General features: G+C 43.4%; 2 protein-coding genes and 1 long non-coding RNA gene across 4 annotated transcripts in view; 1 reads left to right on the forward strand and 2 right to left on the reverse strand.

The window, feature by feature from the left end:
- Nucleotides 1-9437, forward strand: part of LOC143821254 (uncharacterized) — a 9770-nt gene extending 333 nt beyond the window's left edge. Inside the window, exons 2-4 of one of the 2 annotated variants that reach the window (XR_013225747.1) lie at nucleotides 7243-7319; nucleotides 7984-8076; nucleotides 9190-9437. This is a non-coding gene — a long non-coding RNA (uncharacterized LOC143821254). The remainder of the gene's footprint in view (nucleotides 1-7242; nucleotides 7320-7983; nucleotides 8077-9189) is intronic. The other variant, XR_013225748.1, reaches the window with a different exon arrangement.
- C1H6orf163 (chromosome 1 C6orf163 homolog) lies at nucleotides 7378-17596 on the reverse strand. The gene is made up of 5 exons (XM_077304888.1): nucleotides 17206-17596; nucleotides 15596-15690; nucleotides 9391-9498; nucleotides 8924-9126; nucleotides 7378-7901 (listed from the first exon to the last, which is right to left on the reverse strand). The coding sequence occupies exons 1-5, from the start codon at nucleotides 17351-17353 to the stop codon at nucleotides 7472-7474; spliced, it is 984 nt and encodes a 327-aa protein (XP_077161003.1). The 5' UTR covers nucleotides 17354-17596; the 3' UTR covers nucleotides 7378-7471.
- A 2146-nt stretch (nucleotides 17597-19742) lies between these two features.
- On the reverse strand, nucleotides 19743-24083 carry SMIM8 (small integral membrane protein 8). The gene is made up of 3 exons (XM_077304938.1): nucleotides 23939-24083; nucleotides 22442-22582; nucleotides 19743-20109 (listed from the first exon to the last, which is right to left on the reverse strand). Exons 1-3 carry the CDS (start codon nucleotides 24053-24055, stop codon nucleotides 19951-19953), a joined length of 417 nt encoding a protein of 138 aa, XP_077161053.1. The 5' UTR covers nucleotides 24056-24083; the 3' UTR covers nucleotides 19743-19950.
- Between the last annotated feature and the right edge of the window lie 582 nt (nucleotides 24084-24665).

Raw genomic sequence — 24665 nt, forward strand, 5'->3', positions numbered from 1 at the left:
AACAAAAATCGAGTCCAAGAGCACCTTTAAGACCAACAAAGATTTATTCAAGGCAACTTAATACGTAAGAGAGTTAGTTTACCATGACTAGCAGAATAACGTAAAAGTTGGAGAAAAGATGGAAGGGGGGGCAGATTTCAGTGGACAGAGGTTAACACTTCCTTTGAGGCTGGGATTTATACCCCCAGGAGGCTGTTTGGAACCTCAAGTGAGATGACTCCTTGACATGTGTAGCTTGTGGAGGCTGCTCGAGCTCTGCCTCCTGTTGGCAATGGTGAGCAGACGGGCCTTTTACCTGCATTGGCCCTTCCGGTGCAGGAAAGATTTTTACTACTGTGGGGTATGCCCTGGAAACATCTCGGCTAGATTTGTGTGGTGTGCTGTGTGTGGGACTGCTGTTGATAACTGGCGATTGGGCCCTCCGATTGTCAGTCCAGCGGTAAGGGACCAATTGCGAGCCGCGCTGTGCGCGGCTTGGTCCCTTGCCACCAGACTGCTTAATTGGGAGGCGCAAAGCACCTCCCGGTCCACCCCCCTTCAACCTTGCCCACCGCCATTTCCTCCGTCACGGCCCGCCCGGCCGGTCACTCCCTCGCCGGACGCCCATGAAGGGCCAGCCGCTGCGGCCCTGCTGCTGCCTCCTCCGCAACAACTCGCTCCGGCGCACATGCCCGGGAGCGGCCCGCGCTGCCACCCGCCGCTGCCGTGGCCGCCCGCTGCAACACGGACACATGCCCCACCCGGCCTCCGATCCGCCGCCCACGCTTCCAGCTGCCGACACTCGCCTCGCATTCAGACTGCAGCGGGCTTATTTACTAGTTTTGTTATAATTAGTTATGTTCAATTTTGGTTAGTGTCACTAGATTTCTTAGTATATTCATGATGTTTTATATAAACTGCCCTGAGCCTTATGGGAGGGTAGTATAGAAATTCAATGAATAAATTTTGTAAATATTAGATATAGCAGAAAGTGGGGCACAGATAAAATATAGGTTGGTTGGTGGGTAGGAAAGAGAAAAAGAGCTGGAAAGGGTGAGGAAATGGGGGCTGCCAGGAGGAGGGAAAGAGGAAATAGTGTGAGGAAAGGGATGCAGGTGAAACTGAGATTCCTCTTACAATTCCTTGCAGGTTCCTTACTTTAGTTTCTTGCTCAGAGAGCTCTGCATACCTGAGCCTTACCCAGTGGCCTGCTCTGTGTAACTGGACCAATTTTTTCCTAGGGAGAGACTTCTTTGTCTTTTAGCAAGAGTCAGCCACTGACTGTCAGAAAAAGGGTTAACTGTTGACACTTGTTGCAGCGTGGGAACAGACAAAGTGGGTCATGTGATTGGTATCATATTTATTTGTATGTAAAGTGTTTACGGGCATTACCTACTTGTGTGTTCTTATGTATGCAACTGTGACCTGAAGAGGAGGATTCTCCTACCTCCCTTTGTTTTTCTGAACTGTTTTGGCAGAGAGAGAGATCCATATTGGAGTTTAACCAAGTAACAATTAAGGTATAGCGCTACGTCATGAGTTATAGCAATGGTCCCCAACCTGTTTATCACCGGGGACCACTCAACGCCGGGGACCACTCACCGGGGACCACTCAACGCCTTTTACTGAGGCCTGGTGTGTGGGGGGGGGGTAGTTTACTCCTCTACTCTCAACCATTGCCCTAACGCTCTCTGATCGCTATGGTAATGTTTAAACATCCCTTCAAAATAAGATACAGACACACCACAACAATGAACATAAGGAACATTTTATTTTCATGGAAATTTTAACTCATGACAATGACAAATCAATGGGAACCCTGAGCTTGTTTCTCTGCAACAAGATAGTCCCATCTGGGAGTGATGGGAGACAATGACACCCAAAGTGTATTGTAAAGGGACGGGGGGGGGGGAGAATGAAGTAAAGGGACGGGGGGGGGGAGAAGGCGTCCTTTGGGGCCCACCTCCAATTAGTCGAAGGACCACATGTGGTCCGCAGCCCACAGGTTGGGGATCGCTAAGCTATAGGATTCTTTGTATTTTCTTGTTTCCCAGTTTGCCTACCTTAGTACTTCTAGTATCCCAACACCGGCCGTGGCACCGCAGACTAAATAACGCGGTAAGGGGTTCTGGGGCGGGATGTGTCCGGGATGAGGAAGGGTCCGGATTGGACCCTTCCTCTGGACAGACAATCGATTCCCAGCACTCCGATTCCCAGCCCCAGCAACTGCGAGCCGCGCTGCGCAGTTGCTCCTTTGCCAGCGGCCTGATGCGTCGGAGGCGCAAAGCGCCTCCGATGCGTCAGGCCACCACCCGAGGGAACCCCCAGCAGTCGCGTGGAGTGCGGCTGCCAGGGGCTCCCTGCCTGGCAGCCTGACGCGGTGAGAGGCGCAAAGCGCCTCTCGCCGCATCAGGCCGCCGTCCGAGGGAGCCGCAAGACTGCAAGTACCTAGCGCCTGCTGTATTGGTCATACAGCGGGCTTGATTACTAGTATATAATATAATTTATGACTGCTTATTCAATCAGAATACGAAAGCAATAAAATACAGTACATGTTTGCCAATGCACACCACTCCAATATAAATATACACATATATAGAAACGAATAGATTATTAAAATTTAGTAATAAAAATGTATGACAAAAATTCATACTTAAATCAGAAATGTCAAGGATGACTTTTGGGCAGTTATATTGTGCTTACTTGAATTACATTATCTCGATCTCATTTCTCATAACATAACCCTGCTGAATCCATGAACTCTATTACAGTCAGACAAAATTTTGCTACAGATTTGGTAATTTCAGGAGATTCACCAGACAGTAGGTTATTAACTATAACTCTTTTGTTTAATACAGTTTGCCCTAGGTTTTGTTTCACCAAAGAATGGATAAACTTAGCTCGGGCTTCGGCCTAAAAAGAGCAGCTTAGAAAGACATGCTTGAGATCTTCCACTTATAGGAGCATAATCTTTCAAGGAAGGGGGTCTTTTTGTACCTTCCAGTCAATACCTCAGGGGGTAGTGCTGTGCACCTACCCAAGGTAAAGGCTCTTCTGTGGCTGTTACTTTCCAGAGTAAAAAGATATGCAGCAGGAGAAAGAATATATATTTTGCAGGGTGGTGACCTGAAAAAGGAAGAACTACTTTATTATACTTTAATAATAATACTGCCATGCCTGGTCTCATCATTTAATCTCTTTTAAATGCCAGAAGTTTGGTGTAGTGGTTAGGTTTGGTGTAGTGGTTAGGAGTGTGGACTTCTAATCTGGCATGCTGGGTTCGATTCTGCACTCCCCCACATGCAGCCAGCTGGATGACCTTAGGCTCACCACGGCACTATATTTATCGGGTGCAGAATGGCCCATAGTTTCTTGAAAAGAGAAGTGTTGCAGCCATACTGACCCCTGCAGGAAGGTCATTCCACAATGTGTGGGCTGTAACACAGAATGCATGTGTATGGGCGGTTGTTGATCTCCTCTGCAGGGTGGCATCCTCAGAAGGCCCTGCACAGATAAGTGAAACTATTGTGATGGAGCATATCAGGAGAGGTGATCCTTAAGATATAAGACCAAGAAGGGCTTTATGTATGGCTGTCAAGCCACTGTGAAAAAGGGTGATCCTCTGGCCTCAGTGAGAATTAAAACAGAAACAAAAACACGAAACAGTGTAGCATGTGCAGCAGTGTGTCACTTCCAGTAAAACAAATTATATACATTTAGAAGCACATCAGTGTTATCTTTTATTTAACAGAGTGTAATGTCGAAGTCTTAAAACTCTGTGGATAATTAAACCTTTAAGCTGTGTTGTTTGGAAACAATGGCCTAGTGGCAGCACACAACTCAACTGTTGCCTGTTTTGAAAGGGATGCTTATCACACATGGCCCTTGCTTGCAAAAACTTCCATTTGGCTGCCCTACTGCTCCACTTAACGATTGAATATAATAGTAATAAAAGTAATGTTTAGAGAAAAGGATTAATCCCCAAGGGGAGGGAGAGAGCAGGAAACTCAAACTACTGGCTTCCTGCACTACTGATATTGCCCACCAGCTGGAGCAATTGATTACTGTTATACCTGGCAGAAAGGTTTTAAAAATCCGAAATAGTAAGATGATGAGGAAAGCACTGACCTAAATGGTAACCTGGTAATACCACAGTAGCTTAGCAGGCTCAGATTTGGTCAGTATTTGGATGGGAGACCACCAAGGAATTCCAGGGTTGCTATGCAGAGGAGGGCAATGGCAAACCAAGTTGCCACGAAGTCTCATGACTTGAAACCCCTGTGGGGGGACCATAAGTCAGCAGCAACTTGACGGCACTCTACACACACATACATATGGGGATGGGGGGAGAGATATAACAAAGTGGAGTTATAGGAACCAGTCTGTGACTGCTTCCTCAGGAGGGATTTGGCTACAATCACCGCTTGTTTGGGTGCGAGTCTAATTTCTGCTTCCAGATGGAATTGGGCCCTGTCAGGGACTGTCCCAGGCCTGACATGACTCAGGCCCACAGTTGCCCTGCAGGAAGGGAACATGGAGAAATCTGCATTCCCTTTTTTGCTGCAGGCTAGAACAGGGCTTACGTCAGACCAGGCCTGAGCCGTGTGTCTGGTAAAACTCGGGCCACCCTAGTGTGCTTTCCCTACACTTGCAACCCCCCCCCCCCCATCTCACTGTTGTTTCTGCTGCTCACAGGCCGCCTGCTTCTGCACAATCACTCCTTTAAAATAATTTTTTAAATCGCTCTGCACAGCTTTGCTGTACTGCAGGGAGGTGTGGAGCATTTAAAGAAAGACTCCTTTGAGAAAAACTGCCAAAAATGCTCCACACTATCCCACAGCACAGCTCCACCTTTCCAACCCAGAGCCATCCTGCGTGGCAGTGTGGAGCCTCGCACCCCTTCCTGTACACACATCCACCTTTCCTTGGTGCTAGCAAAGTTAGACAGGAGTAGGGCAGGTATCATTGCATGCTCCTAGATTAGCATTCTTAAAACGCAAAGGGGGGAGTGTGTATGGCATCTTGATGGTGCAGGGGGGAGGAATCAGACACTCTTAAAAATCTTTAAAAATTGTGTTTATTCGGAAGTTACACCCCCCCCCCCCATTACCAAAGGGATTTGCTCCCAATAAAATGTGCAGGGCATTTATTTCATTTTTTTAAAAGAGTCCTTTGAGAGAAACTACAAAAAATGCACCATGCCAGCACAGCTCCATTTCACTAGGCTTGGAGGGGGTTGCTTAAATGCAACAAAATGGTGCTGGAAGTTGATAGGGAGTTTGCACCACATGCCACTGATTGATAAACCAAAACAGAAACAAGTAGGGGTGGGAAGTTTCCACTTCCTGTCCATCAGCTACCTCATGGGAACAAGAATCCAGGACAGGCAGGGAGGAATGTGGGCCAAATACTCCCCACGTGGTAGTGGGAAGAATCAGGGCAATTATCCCTGAGCCAAAAATCAGGGGGCAGCGTAGCAATAACATCCTACATGCAGTAGAGGTTGCTGAAATGCATGGCCCAATCGCCATCGAGCAATCTATACATGTAGCATGGATTCTCCAGCTTCTAGTCAGATGCTACCCCCTCAGCACTCTGGCCTATGGAAGGTAAACTGCATACTCCTTATTCTAATTGGTTAAGATCTGAGTTCGTCATAGAACCCATGGAATTGAATTTGTTGTAATAAATGGGCTGGGATCCTTTGCATTGTCAGTCGAGCTATATCACATGGTGAGTTTCCTACCTCCCGCTGGTTATCTGTACCAAGTCACACTGCTGACTCATGTTCAGTGTGTGATCTACTAAGACCCCCAGATCATTTTCACACATACTACTGCCAAAACAAGTCTCACCCATCCTATAGTGATGCATTTGATTTTTCCTACCTAAATGCAGAACTTTACATTTTTCACTATTCATTTTTAGCCCAGTTTTCTAACCTGTCAAGATCATCCTGTACCCTGATTCTGTCTTCTGGTGTGATTGCTACCCCTCCCTGTTTAGTATAATCTGCAAATTTAATAAGCACCCCTCTGTTTCTTTATCCAAATGATTCATGAAAATGTTGAACATCACAGGTACCAGGACAGATCCCTGAGGCATTCCACTCATCATTCCTCTCCAAGAAAATGAACCACTGTGTGCAGTTCTGGAGGCCTCACTTCAAGAAGGATGTAGATAAAATTGAAAGGGTACAGAGGAGAGCAACGAAGATGATCTGGGGCCAAGGGAACAAGCCCTATGAAGATAGGTTGAGGGACTTTGGAATGTTCAGCCTGGAGAAAAGGAGGCTGAGAGGGGACATGATAGCCCTCTTTAAGTATTTGAAAGGTTGTCACTTGGAGGAGGGCAGGATGCTGTTTCCGTTGGCTGCAGAGGAGAGGACACGCAGTAACGGGTTTAAACTACAAGTACAACGATATAGGCTAGATATCAGGAAAAAATTTTTCACAGTCAGAGTAGTTCAGCAGTGGAATAGGCTGCCTAAGGAGGTGGTGAGCTCCCCCTCACTGGCAGTCTTCAAGCAAAGGTTGGATACACACTTTTCTTGGATGCTTTAGGATGCTTAGGGCTGATCCTGCGTAGAGCAGGGGGTTGGACTAGATGGCCTGTATGGCCCCTTCCAAATCTATGATTCTATGATTCTATAATAACCATTTACAAGCACCCTTTGGGTGCAATTTGTCAACCAGTTCTTGATCCACCTAACACATTGGCTAGGAAACTCTCACTGGAGTTCAATAACAGATGTTAATTTAAAGGATGCTGAGAGAGACTCAAATGCAACTTCTGGCAAGTATAAAAACAGCTTTACACTAAAGATGCACAGAAGTGTTTAAGAGGAGAGAAAAGCTGCAGGCAGGAACATAACCTCCTTTCTGGTATCTGCCACTTCAAGTAGATGTTTCACATACTTCTTTTGTCCCACTGTGACCAATAGTCTAACTAGTTTTGCACATTTTTGGACAGTACATAAACATGCTAAACTTGCCAGAACTAAAAGTCAGATGAGAATACATAGCAAAAATTGTCCCTGTTTTTTGAGAAGGTACCAATTTGTCTCCAATCTTATAGATTTAATGCCTCATTGGTTTGTAGTAATCGTATTAATGTGATGTGGGACTTGGCTGGTAACATGGTGATGATCAGATATGCAGTATGGTGTGGTTAGTGTCAGGCTGGGATCTGGGAGAACCACCACTCTGCCATGGGAGCTTGCTGGGTAAGCTCAGGTCTATCACACACTCTCCTATCTTGCAGAGCTGTCCGGAGGATAGACTGGAAGAGGGGAAATGATTCTATAAACCACTTTGGGTTCCCACTAGAGAGAAAGCAAGGTAAAATTATCTAAATGAATAAAATATTACTCCCACCTATGTATACATTTATACGGAGTGGAGAATGGACCCATTTATTGCTTTTCAGAGCCTTTTGACAGCAAATCTGGGTTTTTGCAGTAAATGGCTGGATCCTTGGAGATTAATTTAATTCATTGACCTGGAATGTCTACTTTACCATCTGTAAATGGTGTTGATATTCTGAATGGCAAGATAAAATTTGCTTGCCCTGGGGCAAGTTGAGGGAATGTGATGTCAATGTACTTCTGAAAGGCTTCTCTTGTTTCTAGTATTTCAGCTTCCAAGCTGTCTTTCCATTGTGTCATATAGTCCAGTTTCTGGCTGAGAGAGGAGATCTCGGTTTCTTTTTCATTCACCTGAGTCACCACGAGCTCCAGCTGAGCCTCTCGGATACTGTCTGCTGCTTTTAGGAGCTTGTCTGTTTCTTCCTGGTATTCTCTTTGGGAGATAGCAAAAGCAATTTCCATTTCTTGTTTTCTCTCCCAGGACAATTGTTGCAGGTTCTTCTGATAGATTTCATTAGCGATTTTTCCAGCTCTCCGTAATTGTTCCATATTGTGCCTGGAGAGGAAAGACCACATAATTTCCATAACTGGTGGTTTTTAAAAGTCAGATAAGTTTTCTTTTCCTGTTTTAATTACAGATGAAATTCAAATATTAAACACAGAGGAACACTGTAGACTTAATAACCCATGAAAAATGGCAAGGCTTCTGAAGGCATCAAAGCCAGTGTGTGGCAAGAAAACTTGATTGTCTGAGACCAGGGACTGTTCAATAGCAAGCATGCTGGATTTGAACCTAAAATCTTTTGTTCAACTCAGGGGTGCTTTTTGGTGGGGTGGGAAAATACGTGCTGTGTTTGTTGATTTGCGCATCGGAACAGAACTATGCTTCTGGCATAGAAGTTGGAGATACTGGGTTGAATCCTACCAACTTTCCCAATAATCCCCCTCCTCATTGCATCCTCTATCCCACATGACTTTTGACTCTGCAGGTTCCATGATCCCCAACATATAATCATTTTTGTAGTCTAAAGCAATGGTCCCCAACCCCCGGTCTGCGGCCCAGTGCCGGGCCGCAAGAGCTTTGGCACCGGGCTGCGGCTCCCTCTTCCTGCCCCCCCCACAGCGAGAAGCTCGCCAGGCCATGAGCAAATCAACCGCCAAAGCGGTTGATTAGCTTGTGGCCCAGCAAGCTTCTTGCTGCGGGAGGGCGGGGAAAAGGGAAGCGTGGCCGCCGGCACACTGGCGATGCAAATGCACATGCTCGTTTGCGCCCAATAGGGGCACAAAGGGGCACATGCGGCAACTTCATGCATGCACGCATGCACAGAGCCGTTTGCACCCCGCTGGGAGTACAAACATGTATGTGCAGCAAGTTTACGCATGTACGTTTGTGTAGGGCTGCTGTGCATGCGCGGGGGCCCGGTCCACAACCTGAAAAAGGTTACGGACTGCTGGTCTAAAGGACACATGCCCACACATTATCACCAGCAGAGAAGCTCCTAACCCACTGACAGGTATTTAAAAAAAAACATAATCCACAAGTTTACAAATATGAAATAGGTTTGTTAAATGAAGTACGTTTGTTGCTTGGCCAGAGCTTCAGCCGTTCTGGATCTCTCCTGATTCTTAGCTTCAGCCACAGCTTTCATTTTCTCCAGAGAGATCTCCAGTGTGAGCCGTTGGAGTTTGTGGGTCATTCGTTGTTCAGCAGCTTCCGATTCTCTCTTCAGCTCCACTTCCAGATGTTTCAACATTTCTGTCCTTGTATTCATCACCGCCACCTTTAGCAATATTAAAAATCAGTTTGTCAGCTACGACAGTGATCCAAATGTTTCTTTCAACAGACTTAAATAAGGCAGGCCAAGGAAGAATTGATTGGTGTTTCACAAACCAGTGAGGGAATCAGATGTGGAAGATGCAAGTTCAGAGAAGCTTCTGCAGCATGAAATATCCAGACATGAATGCCATCTACATATCCAGGATTACACCATGTGCAATTTCTTTGTGTTCAAATCTATTAAGATGAAAGCAAAGTGATCACTGACCTGTTGTTCTTGTTGGTGTTTCTTTTGAAGCTCTTCTATGTCTTGCTTGTGGAGGGCTGCAGCATGAATGAGAGCATCTTCCACAGCCTCTTCTTTTTCCCTCTCAGCCTATCAAACAAGCCATAATTAGTGCAAATAAGCTATTGGGCATTAGCTTGATCTCTAGATTTATCCCCTTGTCCATTCAACGGGGGAGGGGGAGAATACCCCAATACAGTGGTCATTATGATGGTCCAGTTCTTTCAGCTGTGGATGAGGAATTGTATGTGTTACTGGGCTGTACACTCCAGATTATAAACAGGGCCATACCCCTCTGCCCAGGATTTTGGAAACTGCTGTTGCAACTCAGTGCAGCAGAACAATTCGTTAAGGCTATTTGCTATGGAGGATCATGCCAGCACACTAAAATGTTTTTATGTGTGTCTAGAAGGAGGTGCTTCCTCCAGAGAGGTTGCCTGGCACTGGGCAGAAAAAAGAAGTGGTGCACTCTGAGTTGGAGAAGTAGCCAAAAAGAAGCAGCTGGGCCATTTTTCCTCCTGATGATGTGGAGAATTTCTCCAGAAGAAACCCCTAGGGAAAATAGACTGTGGAGAGAGAGAAAGGTGGTTAGCAGGAGAGGGGTGTTGTGTGGAGTGGACCTTCTATCTTGAGAGAGTGTGGGTGACTATGAAGAAAAGTAGCTTTTCAATGATGGTGAGGAAAAGTGACTAGAAGACTTCCTTCACATTTCCCCATAAGCTTGGGATTGCTATTATATATTTCATTCATGCTATGTGATAAAGCTCCCATTCTGTCATGATAGTTTCCCTCAGTTTTTGATTAATGTTATTTGTTTAAGTATGAGGTTCCAGTATCTCATATAAACCTGACCCAGTGCTGAGACTGAATGATGCACTCCCACATTCCAGTCCAGTTTCTGACCTGAACACAGAGTGGAAACAGCATTGGTCAGTCTTACAGATGACCTCAGGAGGCGGCTAGACCAAGGGGCTGCTCATATTGCTAGACCTCACAGCAACATTTGACACCATAGCTTCTAGCTTGCTACCTTGCCGACATGGGGTTACAGGGATCAGCCTTACAGTGACTGGTCTCCTTTCTCCAAGGTTGAGAACAGAGAGTGGCTACTATTGAAGAACAATTATGTAGCTGCCAACTCCAGTGTGGGGTGCCACAGGCTGTGATTCACTGATTTTATTTAACATCTTTGTGTGTCCTCAAGCATATCTAGCCTGGGGATATGAGCTGGGCTGTCACCAGTATGCGGATGACACCTAGCTCTACCTGCTAATGAGCAGTTGGCTGAATACTCCTCCGATTCCTTGGGCAGGTGTTTGGAAGCCATGATGGAGTGGGTCTAGCAAAGCTGCCTGAAGCTCAATTACTTGAAGACAGAGATGTGGTTGTGGAAGAAGGGTCCAGAAGAGGAAGAGCACCTCCTGTGCTGCCCTACTGGGCTAGATGCAATAACTTGGTAAGTTCATCCTCAGCCAGGAAGCCAAGACCTAGTAGTGAGCCAGAATCATAATCCAGGAGCCAGGTTAAGAGTTCAAGCTAGAGAGGTCAATCTGCAAAAGGGAACAGGGTGAGTCAAGGTTACCGGGTCTGCTACCCGTGGAAAGTCCAAAGATGAACTGAGGCTAGGAACCAGAGAGGAGTCCAAAGATGAGTTGAAGCCAGGAACTGAAGAGAAGTCCAAAAGCCAAGCCAAAGTTAGGAACTGGAGAGTTGTCCGACAGAGTTTCATTAGGAAGCATAGGAACCACACAGGCTGCAGTTAAGGAGAAGGCTTAGCCAGGTACTGGAGGCTCTCAGTACCAGATCGAAATGTGCTTGCAGCTGGGCTCAGTCTTCATCAGAGGAAAGGCCTTCAGCTGCATGCCTTCTACTTTGACAGCAAGAAGTGCCTTGCATTTCACTGATGAGCTGTCAAACCAGCTTGCTATTGCTGCCTCCAGCACTCTGGCGAGCTGTCCAGACTGTCCATAACTGGCAGCGTGGGCCCTGGCGCAACCGGTATGAAAGGTTGAATCAGGTGTTGACTGGGACTGGGCAGTTTGTTCTCTGCTGAATCTGGCTAGCCCAGATATACCAGGTCCTCCAAGGGTGGTGCAAGTCTTGGCACATTAATATTGTGTCCAGAGGCACCATTGGTGCAGGCATGACACCTCCCTGTCTTGATGGAGTGCAACTGAAAGCTTCAGGAACTTGGGAGAGATTCCTGACTCCTTCCTTATTATGGAGGTGCATGTCACAAGGGTAGCTCAGCAGGTGTTTTTCCATCTATGCCAAGTGAAGCTACGAGCACCCTATCTGGCCACAGTGATCCATGCAAGAATCACCTCCAGACTAGATTATTGTCACTCATTCTATGCAGGCCTATCCTTGGCTTTGATGTGGAAATTACAGTTCGTTTAGAATGCAGCTGTTCCCATGGAGAGCCCATATTCGAATTGCCCTCCAAGAGCTACACTGGTTGCCAGTCAAGTTCTGGATCGAGTTCAAGGTTTTGGTTCTAACTTTCTAGGCCTAACAGAGTTCATGATCGGAGTACCTGAGGAACTGTCTGACCGACTATGTTCCCCAAAGAGCATTGTGCTCTACTAATTCCAACATGTTAGGGATCCCTGGCCCCAAAGAAGTATGACTGGCCTCAACCAGAGCCAGGGCCAGAAAGGAAAAAGAAAAGATAGAATAAGTGCTGGGACTTTTAAAAGACTCTGTTGATAGATATTGTATTAATCCAGCCTGGTGAATGAACTGCCAGCAGAGATTTGGGCCCTGTTGGAGCCACTGGCGTTCCAAAGGACCTGCAAAACAGCGCTCTTCTGCCAGACATATGGTTGAGGCCAATGTAAGCACATAGTAACATTGAAATAGCCTCCCTCCTCTCTGCCCCACTTTCCCACCATCAGAACTTGAAACTAGATCTAAGAAATTCTGGGTTGTATTTGGCCCATGTGGATATTACCAGAGCATTAATTTTAAACTGGAAATTCATTTTTAAATTGCATAATGGTTTTAATCTATTTTTGTACAGGTTTTTAATTGTACTGCTCCAAGACTGTTGTCAGAGAAGGACAGTGTACAAATTGAATGAATGAATGAATGAATGAATGAATCAATCAATCAATCAATCAATCAAACATTAGGTGTAAGAGGCTGTTGATCCCAGAACTCAATGTGCTATACCTATTGCACTTTGGTGAGAATTCTAGGAAACTCTGCAAAAGAAACAATTCTAATTTTGGTTAGCTGGGCAATGGTGCTCTGCTGTGCTCTGTGAAGAGCTATGTTTTCTTGTTCACATTTATTATCTATTATCTGTTCTTTTGGACTTGCTGGTTTAGGTTTTGCTTTGCTTTTGTTTCAAGGCAATTGTTTTGGCAGGCTTGATTATCTTTGTCTTTTGAGGATATTTTCTCTGCATTCATTCTGATAAGATGCTGCATGTAGGCTAATTAACTTTGGATACAAGGGGGAGCAGCTGGTCTACATACAGAAACAGAGCACACTCCTCTGCTTCTATAATTGTAGTTTTCTCAAATGCAATTTTTTCGATCTCATATTTTATTGTTGTTGTTATTATTTTTGTTTCAATTGGGTTTCTCAGGAGTGGTGTTCTAAAATTTGGTTGCCATTACTTCCAGTAACATAATTTTGATGATTATTTTTGTGCAGTAGCTTCTTTATTTGTGCCAGCTGCTTCTGGTGATACTATTGTGGAGAAACTAACTCTTCCTTCTCAGTGGAGACCAAAGAGAAGAAGGGGTTTTAATTCATCTAGTGATTGTCTTCTTGTGAGGATCAAGGAGTTCTTTATTGTAATATGATTGCTACCCAAACCTTTTTATTAGCTGAGACACTAAAAAATCCATACCAAACTTAAAGTCCTGACTGATCAAGGGGGGTGGTACTTCTATCCAATTGTGGTACACTTATTTCCTGGAACAACACATGGGCAACAAAGCAGCATTTAGCTTTTCTTTTGAACCAGGATTTAAGTTTAATTGACTTGCAATATGTGGAATGGATCCCAGCTTTGATTTGCGGGGAGGAAATAGCTCTTTATTTTTATTCTTCACAATTGCCATATTTAGTATTACATCTCAAACAATGTACACCCTGTGAGAGCTTTTGATCTACTGAGGCTAGCCTCCCTACTTCCCAGTAAGTCTTCTCTATCTGAGCAAAGACTGGAAAGGAAAAAAAGTCTAGTGAAGAGCCTATGCTCATTGATCTTGTTTCACCTTTTCAACAAGTAACGGTTCCTTCTACATTTTCTATTAATCATTAGATAAAGGTTCCAACAGATGAGACTACCAAGGCAACTACAGGATTTTACTTTGAACCAATGGAAATAGATCTGACAAATCATTTGGGGCTTTACCTTTTGGAGAGCAAACCCACTTAATTGATTGAAAACTCTTCAGAGAATTGTTTGACAAAAAAAAAAAAAGTTCTTTTCTAGGGTAGACTTCAACTTCCCTGAATTAGCCCGAAGACCTATTAGTCATTAGTAGTGCTGGAGGCCCCCACTGACAAAGCAAGGATTTCAAGTTCCTCTTGCCAGGCTAGCTTTTTCTGACGCACATGAGATTATACTCTGAGTACAGAACTTAATGATAGCGAAGAGTGGGGACTTTAGGGACATAACATAGGAATTGGTCTCCAAAAAGGATAAAATTTACACATTACAGATCTCACTCAACCATTCAGCTACACATTATAGAGAGTTCTATATAGGTATATTTCTATATAGAGTGTATTATCATAATCTTGACCACTGAGGAAGACCCAGAAGGGTTGAAACACGTTTGGTCCTTGGTTCTATGTACTGTTAGTTCGGTATAGTTTTTAAGAAGTTTTAATTCTGTTTTTAATTGTGCACTACAATAAACAATTAAGTTTTACATTATTTTTATTGTTCAGCTCAACTTTTGAGTTCCTACTATAAATATCTAATCAGAATCTGGGGTGGATGCTCAATGGGATCATGTGGCTGTTTTTGGTGTGAAACAGAATTCTTCTTTTCCACTTGAACCTAAGAGAATTGTTAAATAACCTAAGCCTGTAACGGGGAAAATTAAATCTTGTAATGATTCTTTCCAACAAATCCATGCCAGCCAATTACTGGAAAATGTATCAGATGCACCAAAGGGCCAGTATTTGAAAATGCTCTCCTGGAACATTGTTGGATGGAAACTAAAAAGCTCCCCCCAATTAAAGAACTATTGGCATAGAATGACTTTGTGTTTCTTCAGTAGACCTTGGCCCTAGACAAATCTTATTCTCTGGATTTCAGGCTTACTCAAGCCTGCTGCTGAGAGCTCTGGTCACAGCCTCAGGCAGAAATTCCAGGCTCACTCATTTGTTGCATTGATTTCAAGGACCCTATAAATTACACACAGGATAGCAGCATAAACATCTCACTCCAGACTACATTCTTTCTTAATAGGGCAGAAACAGAGATGTCACTCTAAAGTGCTGATGCTGGCAGCTCCCCGTTCCCCCAGGATAATTTATTGGCTGTTCTTTAGCTTAAGCAGATTCAAGGGGGTAGCCATGTTGGTCTGAAGTAGCGCAACAAAAACTGAGTCCAATAACACCTTTAAGACCAACAAAGATTTATTAAAGGTGTGAGCTTTTGTGTGCAGGCACAATTCCTCAGACAAAATGGAACAAGAATCATGGCAGTACAGATAAACAGAAAAGGTAAATTAGTGTCAAATTGGCAAACTGTGTCATAGTATCCAAATTACGCCATTTTATGCCATTTGATAATTCTTTGCTAAAACAGCTAATCAGTCCTTTTGAGTTCAGTTGTAGTTCACAAAAACATTGGAGAAATAAAACTGTCCATGTTAGTAATTAATGGTAGACACTTTCCCAGTTGTGAAAAGAAATAATTAAAAGAGACTAGTTACTCTCATGAATCTTGTTCCATTTTGTCTGAAGAAGTGCGCCTGCACACGTAAACTCACGCCTTTAACAAATCTTTGTTGGTCTTAAAGGTGCTATTGGACTCAATTGTTGTTGTTTCTCTTAAGCACTAGAGGTAGATTCTGCTCCATATGTTATTTCATTCAAGTCATCATTTGTCTGTATGTTTTATAACCCTTATATCTGTTTACATGTGTATCATATTCTGCCTACGCAGGCAAGAGTGATCTTAATATAATGGCAACAGAATAGTTTTATTTACCTGAGACCACAGTTTATTTTGTACTTTTTCAATCCTTCTTTGTACTTCTTGTTCGCTTCTCTCTGCTTCTTGTTGCTTAATGTCTGCCCCGACATCTATATAAGTTGAAAATGGTTAAGAAGCACAACATTTCCATTCACATATAAAATATATAAACTGCAAATGCCATCTTTGCTTGATATTCTTTATTTTAAACATTAAACCACAAACTTTCTCTGTAGACTGGTTCCCATGATTATTTTTAATCTGTTAAATTTGTTCTGATTGTCACAAAAATGGTTGTGAAAATTAACCCCATTAATCAGCTGTGTGGTCACTTACATTAAAAGCAATAACAATTCAATGGAGACTGGGGAGAGCCCTGTTCGCGAGAAACTGAGAAACATACTGAGTGACCGTGAGCTAGTAATCTCCTCCATCTCACCTTTCTTCCATGGTTGCCATGAAAATGAAGGAGGGAAGAAACATGTACATTGCCTTGAGCTTCTTAGAAGTAATAAAGAGTGTGAAACTGCAAGCACCTGTGGGAAGTAAGCCCTTGAAGCAGACGTCTTGCGGTGGCAGCACTGAGGATAAAATTTGTAAGAACATGTCCTGTTGAGCAGGATCTGAACTGTCTGTCCGTGGGTCACTAATCTGGTTCTGCCTATAAATCACCAAGCCAAAACTTGCACCATCCAGTACAATCTCCATACACATAAAGAACACCACAATGGCATAAAATGACTCTGCTATAGCAGAGATAATTCCTTTTGATACATCCTAGCACTACTTATCCTTGAAGGAGTACCCTTTCTCACATGATGTTAGATGGAAAGCTTTATTTTGACAACTGGTTGTATGCATCCAATTTACACTGTTCTTGCCCTTTAAAGATGGGGGGGGCAAACTGTATCAATCAGGCACCTCTGTAGCTATGTGTTAGCATGGAGCACATCCTGGTTGGTACTGATAGACCTTTTCTCCGTGTTCATATTATCTAGTCTTTATTAACTGATCTATTCTAAGAGCTATCAGAGTAGCCTGTGTCAATAAATTCCTTTGGTCTTCCTTGAACCAACATTTAATGGAATATTTCTTTAATATAGTCTACTTTTCTCCTCAGTGGGTGACCCAAATTGACTTACACCATTCTCCTCTCCTTTTTTCTATTTTGAAAACAACCCTGTGAGTTCGGAGAATTTGGCCCAAGGTTACCCTGCAAACATTCATTGCAGAGTGGGAATCCAAACTTGGAGCCTTCCACCATTAGTCCATGTAACTACTACACCATACTATGCAACACCACATTACCATGCCGATTTCTAGCATGAATAGGGCATAAATAAAATATCATCAAGTTACAGTTGACTTCTGGTGACCCCACAGGGTTTCCAACACAAGAGACATTCACAGGTGGGTTGCCATTGCCTGCCTCCACACCCCTGTCATTCCTTGGGGGTCTCTCATCCAAATACTACCCAGAGCCAACCAAACAATTTGTCATATCTTTATTATTTATATACCTTTTAATTCTTCTTTGTTCCCACAAAGCTGAAAACCCCCTTCAACTGACTCCCCTCCCATGATTTGTGTCAAAAGCAAAGGGGGTAAACTAGACTCGGACTTACCCAGAATATCTTTGTGAGTATAATATCGGGTTTTGAAAGGTTTATATTCCCTAATCCGCTCATAGGTCTCGACTGTAGGCGGTGGTGGAATCAGTTTTGAACACACAGCACAGCAAACAAATGTGTCGAAATCAGGATTCCTAATCATGACTGTATTTAGAATGTTTCTTGAAGAGAATGGTTCATTTAACTCTGGTCTAAATGCGCAAGTGCATCCTTTGTTCTGGCATCCCAAGCTGAATAGTTTTAGTGCTTCCTTAGATTCTGTGCCAGTCAGAAGAGAGGACTGACCATGGTTTGGTAAGGTGGTGGTGTTTAAAGTGGCTGTTTCTCCTGAAGTTCTGGTGTTAAAGAGCTCTGTATTTCAGGTGGCTATGAGTGAGTCTGGGCCAACTCTCACCCAGCAACTGTTGCTAGGCAGGGCAAGCTTTGATCACAAAAGTATTTTAGACATCAGTTTGTGTTAGGCAGCCTCCTAAGGAGATCATATATATACTGTACACCAGGGTTTTCCTTTTAATGCATTTATTCTAGTCATTAATAGTAGTTAACAGGCATTTTTCCCTGCTGATTTCCCTAAATCATATGCTTGGTGTAGTGATTAGGAGCAGCCAGCTTGATGTAGTGGTTAGGAGCACTGACTTTTAATGTGCCGAGCTGGGTTTAATTTTCCGCCCCCCCCCCACGTGTAGCCAGCTGGGTAACCTTGGGCTCACCACAACACTGATAAGGCTGTTCTGATGAAGCAGTAACATCAGGGCTCTCTCAGCCTTACCTACCTCATTCTCTACTCCTGGTAAAGTGGCATACAAGAACCAATTCTTTTTCCAAATGGGTTATCCCTTCAGAAATATTTATATAATGCTGTTCTCCTTGGGATAATTCATATGCTACCATTGTGCATGAAACAGCTTGTGCATTGCAGCATCGTGGATATTGTTTCTCTAGTTAGTATAACTGCTACAATCACTATCCTCCAACCTGCTCACTCACTTGTATACTGTGTTAGCAGAGTCTAAATGTACAGAAAAGCTGAGCACATGCTGCTTAAAACAATGTAGATTTACTGAAGAACATACTTTATAGAAAGAGAAAGAAGCCTGTCTGTCTATACCAGTTGGGAGAGAGACCTAACTGTTCTCAGAACCAGGCAAACCTCAGTAAACCAATCAGAAAGAGGGGAACAGTTTGAAATAGGGGGTTCCCTAACCTAGTTGTCTCCTTTACTGCCCCTGCAGGATTTTCCAGTTATCCATCTGCATTTATGCACATTAGATCTTGCATTCAACACACTAATAATCTGTTACACACTCTCTGAAAGGAATCAACCCAATTCACAAAATCTCCCATGCCTCATCACTTGGCACATTTTCTTTCTTGCTGTAGGCAGCCAGACAAGTTGCTATTTACACTTCTGCTGTAAGCTTTCTCCCAATTCTTTCTACCACATATTTGATGTGTAAAGCTTTAAGTGGCTACTAGGTGATCAAAACATGTCAGATACATCAAAACTGGGTGGAACTAAATGACACTATTTGCAGGTGATGTGCTGTTGTTACCTAAAATAGTTGATTCTGAGAGAGCTCTGAGAGAACTGTGACCCAAGGTCACCCAGCTGGCTGCATGTAGAGGAGCGGGGAATGAAACCCGGCTCTCCAGATTACAGGCTGCCACTCTTTAGCACCACACCACACTGGCTCTTGATTCATAAGCAATAAGGAAGAAGACATAATCAGGCATGTTCAGGCCCATCTTACAAGGCAACTAAGGCACAAAATGAGGGACTGTGGCACGCCAGCTTAACTCCTTGGAATTGCAATGGTCTTCTGCAATGAAACTGCATGATCTTCATGCAATAACACAATACTTTCTTTATGTCTGCTTCACCATATTAGAAAACAGCAATCAAGCATCCCCCTGATGCTTCTAAGTTACTTTGTCTTGTGGCAACATTTTCTTATCCTACTTAGCTTGTAGGTACTTCATCTTACCTGACCCAGTCAAATCAGGCTGATCATTAATTTTCACAGCTCATGTCCCCTTGTGGTTATATCCTAATCATTTGAACCTTACCTTAAAGACAAGAGAAATGAATTTTATGAGCAGTCCTAATGGCCGAAAGTCTGATACTACAAAACTGAAAGAGCATATCGTTTAAATAATTGTTTAATATGCTTCAAAATCCCTGTGTTTGACACCTATACCTTTCAGATCAAGGTATTATTTATGTAGCATAATAATACAAAAACGAGACTTTAACAGCTGTAACCAGACAATAACTCCCTGCCTTAAAAAAAAAAGTTCTCCCAGCTTTCCCCTTGATTCACTGACTGTTGAGAGGTTTTGCATTATTAGCGATCTTTCTTAAGATGTTGGTTAATCCAGAAGTTTGTCCTCCTCCTGGGTATTACCATCTGGCCCTTTCCATGACTCCTCTAGAACAGACATATTTGTTAGTAAAGTCATTTTTTTAAATTTCTAGATTAAATTTAAAAAATGCTAATAATGATGTTTGTAACACAGTGAATTACACACACTTCTTAATAATGCTGGGTTTTATTCACTGTATTTACAGGCAGTAACATTTAATATTGTTGATTAAATTGAATTACATTTCAAAAGAAACATTCATTGCATTGCAAAACGCCGATGCTCCCGATAAAGCTTGAAAAAATTCTGGAAATTGCATCAAGTTATTTGTCTCCTCTTCTACAATGATTCATACACACCATTGTGGTAACTTGTTTAGTCCCATTTTGAAATCTTCCGCCTTGTCTCTCTGTTTCCTTCACTGTCAATAGCTTCATAGATGTCCTTTTTATTCTCTTGCTGTGCGTGCAAGTAGCCAATATAGGCTACACAAAGTGTAATTGTTAACAGCCCAAAGGCCATAACAGGCTTATTCTGTAAAGAAAAGAAAACGTTATACATGTGCTTTTTAATCTAAAACTTTTTATTTAATCAATGTCACATGCACAAAACATTCTTACCTACAAAGTTTAAATAAGAAGCTGTTTTAAGGATATCTGTTTTAAGTTTTAAAAAATTCTTATTACTATAGTCACTGTCCATAATGATAAATATAAAAATTCTTATCCACCTTTGATTTGTATTTGGAGAAAAAGGTCAGAAGAATTAACCTGTTTTTCCATTTTGATTTTTATGTCATTTCATTTTTATATCTTAAATCCTTGACATAGTTTTTGAAAGATGGAAGTGTTTGTATATTTGAATGTTTTATATTTATATACTCACTCTAAAATACTTTGTGTTTTATAATTATATTTATTAGACTTATATGCAAATATATAAAACTAATAAATGAAATATATAAATATAATAAATAATACTGGGGAATGCGCCCCCCCTATTAATTTTACAACACAAATGACAGAGTTCCACCAGATTCCACCACAATCCAATAAAAAAATTAGGCATAAAAACTACTGAGTACAGTCTATAGTTACTGAGGTGTGGGTTACTCCACCAGGAGTATAAATACATACTCATACTCATGTGTACACATACTTCCCTGTTTTACACCATATTAACCTCGTGTGCTTTCACTATTTGTTTGTTTGTTTATTTGTTTGTTTATCCATCCATCCATTTATTAGTTTGTGTATTTGATTTTTTGCCTGCCTCTTTCAAATGACTAGGCAGGTCACATCAGACATAAAAATCTAGTAAAACCCTTACCCCATAAAACTGCAAGATCCAACAACAAGATGGCTAAAACTATCTCTCTACCCACAGCCAATCCCTGAGGGAGGTGGCAAGATGGTACAGCGCAGCCTGAAGGGGGGCCCTAGGTCTTAATCCTGGCCTCAGTCAAGGATCTGGCAGAAGAACTCCATTTTACAGGCCCTGCAGAACTTTGATAACTCCAGCAGGGCCCTCAGCTCTCCTGGGATCTCATTCCACCAGGTTGGGGCCAGGACCAAAAATGTCGAGGCCAGGTGTATTTCACTGGGGCCAAGGACCTCTAACCGATTATCTCCTGCAGAGCGAAGTGCATTGCGGGGAGCATAGGCAGGTAAGCAGTCCCTCAGATAGACAGGGCCCAAGCCACGAATGGTCTTAAAGGTCAAAACCAGGACCTTGAACCTGATCCGGGCCACAACCGATAGCCAATGCAGCTGCCTCAGCACAGGCTGGATATGGGCCCTCCATGGTGAACTGGTGAGGACCCTAGCAGCTGCATTCTGTACCAGTTGGAGTTTCTGGGTCAACGACACGGGTAGGCCAGTGTAGAGCAAGTTACAGAAGTCCAGTCTAGAGGTGAAAGTCGCATAGATCACTGATCTATGCCAGGCAGGTAGGGTGGTAGTAGCTTTGGCTAGCGAAGATGGTAAAGTGCCATGCATGCTACTCCTGTGAGCTGTGCCTCCATAGAAAGGGAGGCATCCAGAATCAGCCCCAAATCCCTTGCTGTGAGTGGGATGGTAAGCTGTGCTCCAACAAAGGAGGGAAGACACACTTCCTGTCCTGCCCCTTTCCCGCTCAGCCACAGGACCTCTGTCTTAGAGGGGTTGAGTTTCAGGTGACTCTGCTCTAACCATACAGCAATAGCTTCCAAACATCTGGCAAATATATCCTGGGGGGAGTCCGGGTGGCTGTACATGAGGAGATAGCGCTGGGTGTAATCTGCATATTGATGATGCCCCAGCCCGTAGCTCCACACCAGCTGTCCTAGAGGGCAGATAAAAATGTTAAATAATGTGGGGGAAAGTACTGCCCCCTGTGGGACCCCACAAGGGAGTTGTTAGGGACACGATAAAACATTCCCCACAACCACCCTCTGTGTCCAGTTTTGGAAAAAGGAGCACAGCCTTTGAAGGGCCGTCCCCTGAATCCTGGTCCCGGAGAAGTAGGCCAATAACTCATGGCCGACTGCATCAAATACGGTCAACAGATTGAGTATCACAAGTATGGCCGGTATTCCTTGAACCAGCTGACGTAAGAAATCATCCACCAAGGCAACCAACACCATCTCCACTCTGTGGCCAGGACGGAAGCCCAACTGGTATGGATAGAGCACTGAATATTTTGTGTTTCTGAAATATATCATACAGTTCTCAGCAGAAATGTATCTGCTTACATATTTCCATCCAAACTAGAAGTAGGTTGTGATTTAAAAAATTAAGCAACTCACAATGAAATGTACTGTAAAGAATATATGAATACAGATCAGTGTTACTCCTTAAATGCAGAGATTTCTAAACAAGCCTCTTACAGGTTTAATGAAAAGTTCTGGGTTCACAGCACGGAACAGGGTGGTGGTCCGGACACTTCGCAGGCCTGGAACTCGGTAGTCTTTCTCCTTGGGTGCTTCATGTTGTAAATCTGGAGGCGGAGATGCTGAGGACATTGTCCTCTAGTGTAAAACATTTACGTTAAATTGGGGCATACTTTGGGGCTTTGTAAGAAAGAATGTGGTATATACAAAATATAGGTAGATTAGATAGATGATAGGTAGACAGAGACACTCTGTGACATATATTTTGGAAATTGAGCAACTAGTGTAATTAAGAAAATAACTGGATAGAAATGAATGTGAACGTGTCAGAGTTGATTTTTCAGGGAAATATCAAACACCTGGTCTAAAGAAAGAGTCATACATTTTGCACAGTAATAAAAAGAATATGTAGTATTCCTTTGCAAGCTTCACCCATGTAGCCACCCATCCTCAACACAAGACTGTGAAGTGATGTTTAAATGATGACAATTAATGTGGAACATAATGCTTGTTTTGCTGTTGGGTGGGAGGGAAGTGGCAAATTTATAACAAAAGCAGCCAGATGTTGCTCTACAGATGTACAGATGTTAAACTCTTCCCTAGCATTGCCAGCTTCCTCAAGCCCCTATAATAGGGACTAAAATGTGGAAATGGTCAGGGTAAAGCTTTTCATCACATGCAGGAAAGTAACATCCCATTAGAGGCCCCCCCCCCCGGCTGTCATCCCTACTCTTCCTCCACCCCTTCACACAAGTTAAGTGAGACAGCTTTATTAATGATTTTTTAAATTTTTTAAATTAAGGAATCAGTAGAAAGGAGCACCAGTGAACTTATTTCTTTACATTTGTCCTAAATCACAGAAGGCAAGAGTGGCTTAGAATATAGAATAAACTAGTGAATACTAGTCATAAAATAGCCCTGCTAATCACAGAAAAGTTCCAAACATTCTCAGTTTAACCTGTTGAAAATTTCACAGAGCTCAGAATGTCCAGGAACTGCATAGGGGTAGCCTTCATCCTGTAAACAAGGAACTTCATGGGAGGCGGCCTTCCTTTTGGGCACCTCAACGAATTCACCAGCACTACAAAGCATCTCTGTGTGAACGCGTTGCCAAACGGACTGAATCCAACGTGCTCCCCCCTAAACATGTTGTCTCTATATCTAGACGTCTGTCTAATGGCGCATACATTCACAATTGCCACCCGGATCACTCCCCACACATTCTAACTAACGCATCTTACATACTTGGCATCAGTCTGATACTGAAAACAGAACCTGATTCGCGCAAAGTACAAGAAATTATGTGTGGGGCGTTCTACGTTGATTAATGCAGAGTATTGGGGGGAGGGGGGTTGTAAACTCGCTGGGAGAGAGAGGAGAGTGTTTGGCACCCACAGTTAAAGGCGCCTAATCCGGGAGTTTAATCCGAAAAGAGACTCGCCTCTAAAAGATTTAGGTCTGCAAAGGGCGCCCCGCTCCCAACCCCCGGCTCACCTCTCTCCGCAACAGCCCAGGCGCTGCGCTCGCCGCTAAGGGCGGGGGGAGGGAGAGGGGGAGAGGCTGTCTGGGGCAACGTCGCCGGCTGCAGCACAGTCCGCGAAGGAGCCGCATGGGTCGCGTGCGCCCCCTGACGTTGGGAGGCTGCGGTGGAACTCCTACATTCCCAAAATTAAGTCCAAGCGGCTGACTGCGTCGCGGCGAAATAAAACCGGAGCTCAAAGGCTAATAGATATTCTCCAGCAAGAGTTAGAGTTCACTTCATCAGGTCCATCTAGAGGTGATGCAACAAAAATAAACGAGAGTTTTGCAGTGAAAAAACTGCTGGGATAACATTTTCCTACAAAAATATATATAATATAATCATATCTAGTCTTGGGGTGCTTCAGAGACTAACTACATTATAAAACATACATTTATAAATGTATTTTTGGTATCACTTTATACTCTAGGGTAGGCTTTCTCAACCAGGGTTTCATGAAACCTTGGGGTTTCTTGATGGCACTGGAAGGGTTCCCTGGATGGGTTAATTTGTGTGTGTGTGTGTTTGTGTGTGTGTATGTGTACCTGATGGACCTGTAGGGGGTGGAAAAGGGAGGGGCCCCAGGTTGGCATGGACACAGCTATGCTTCCCAACTATATTCTGCACAATTGTGCTACTTCTGGGGTTTCTCAAAGCCTGAAGAACATTTAAAGGGTTTCTCAATGGTAAAAAAGGTGAGAA

This window comes from Paroedura picta, chromosome 1 (assembly GCF_049243985.1).
Source record: "Paroedura picta isolate Pp20150507F chromosome 1, Ppicta_v3.0, whole genome shotgun sequence".
Taxonomy (NCBI): Eukaryota; Metazoa; Chordata; class Lepidosauria; order Squamata; family Gekkonidae; genus Paroedura; species Paroedura picta.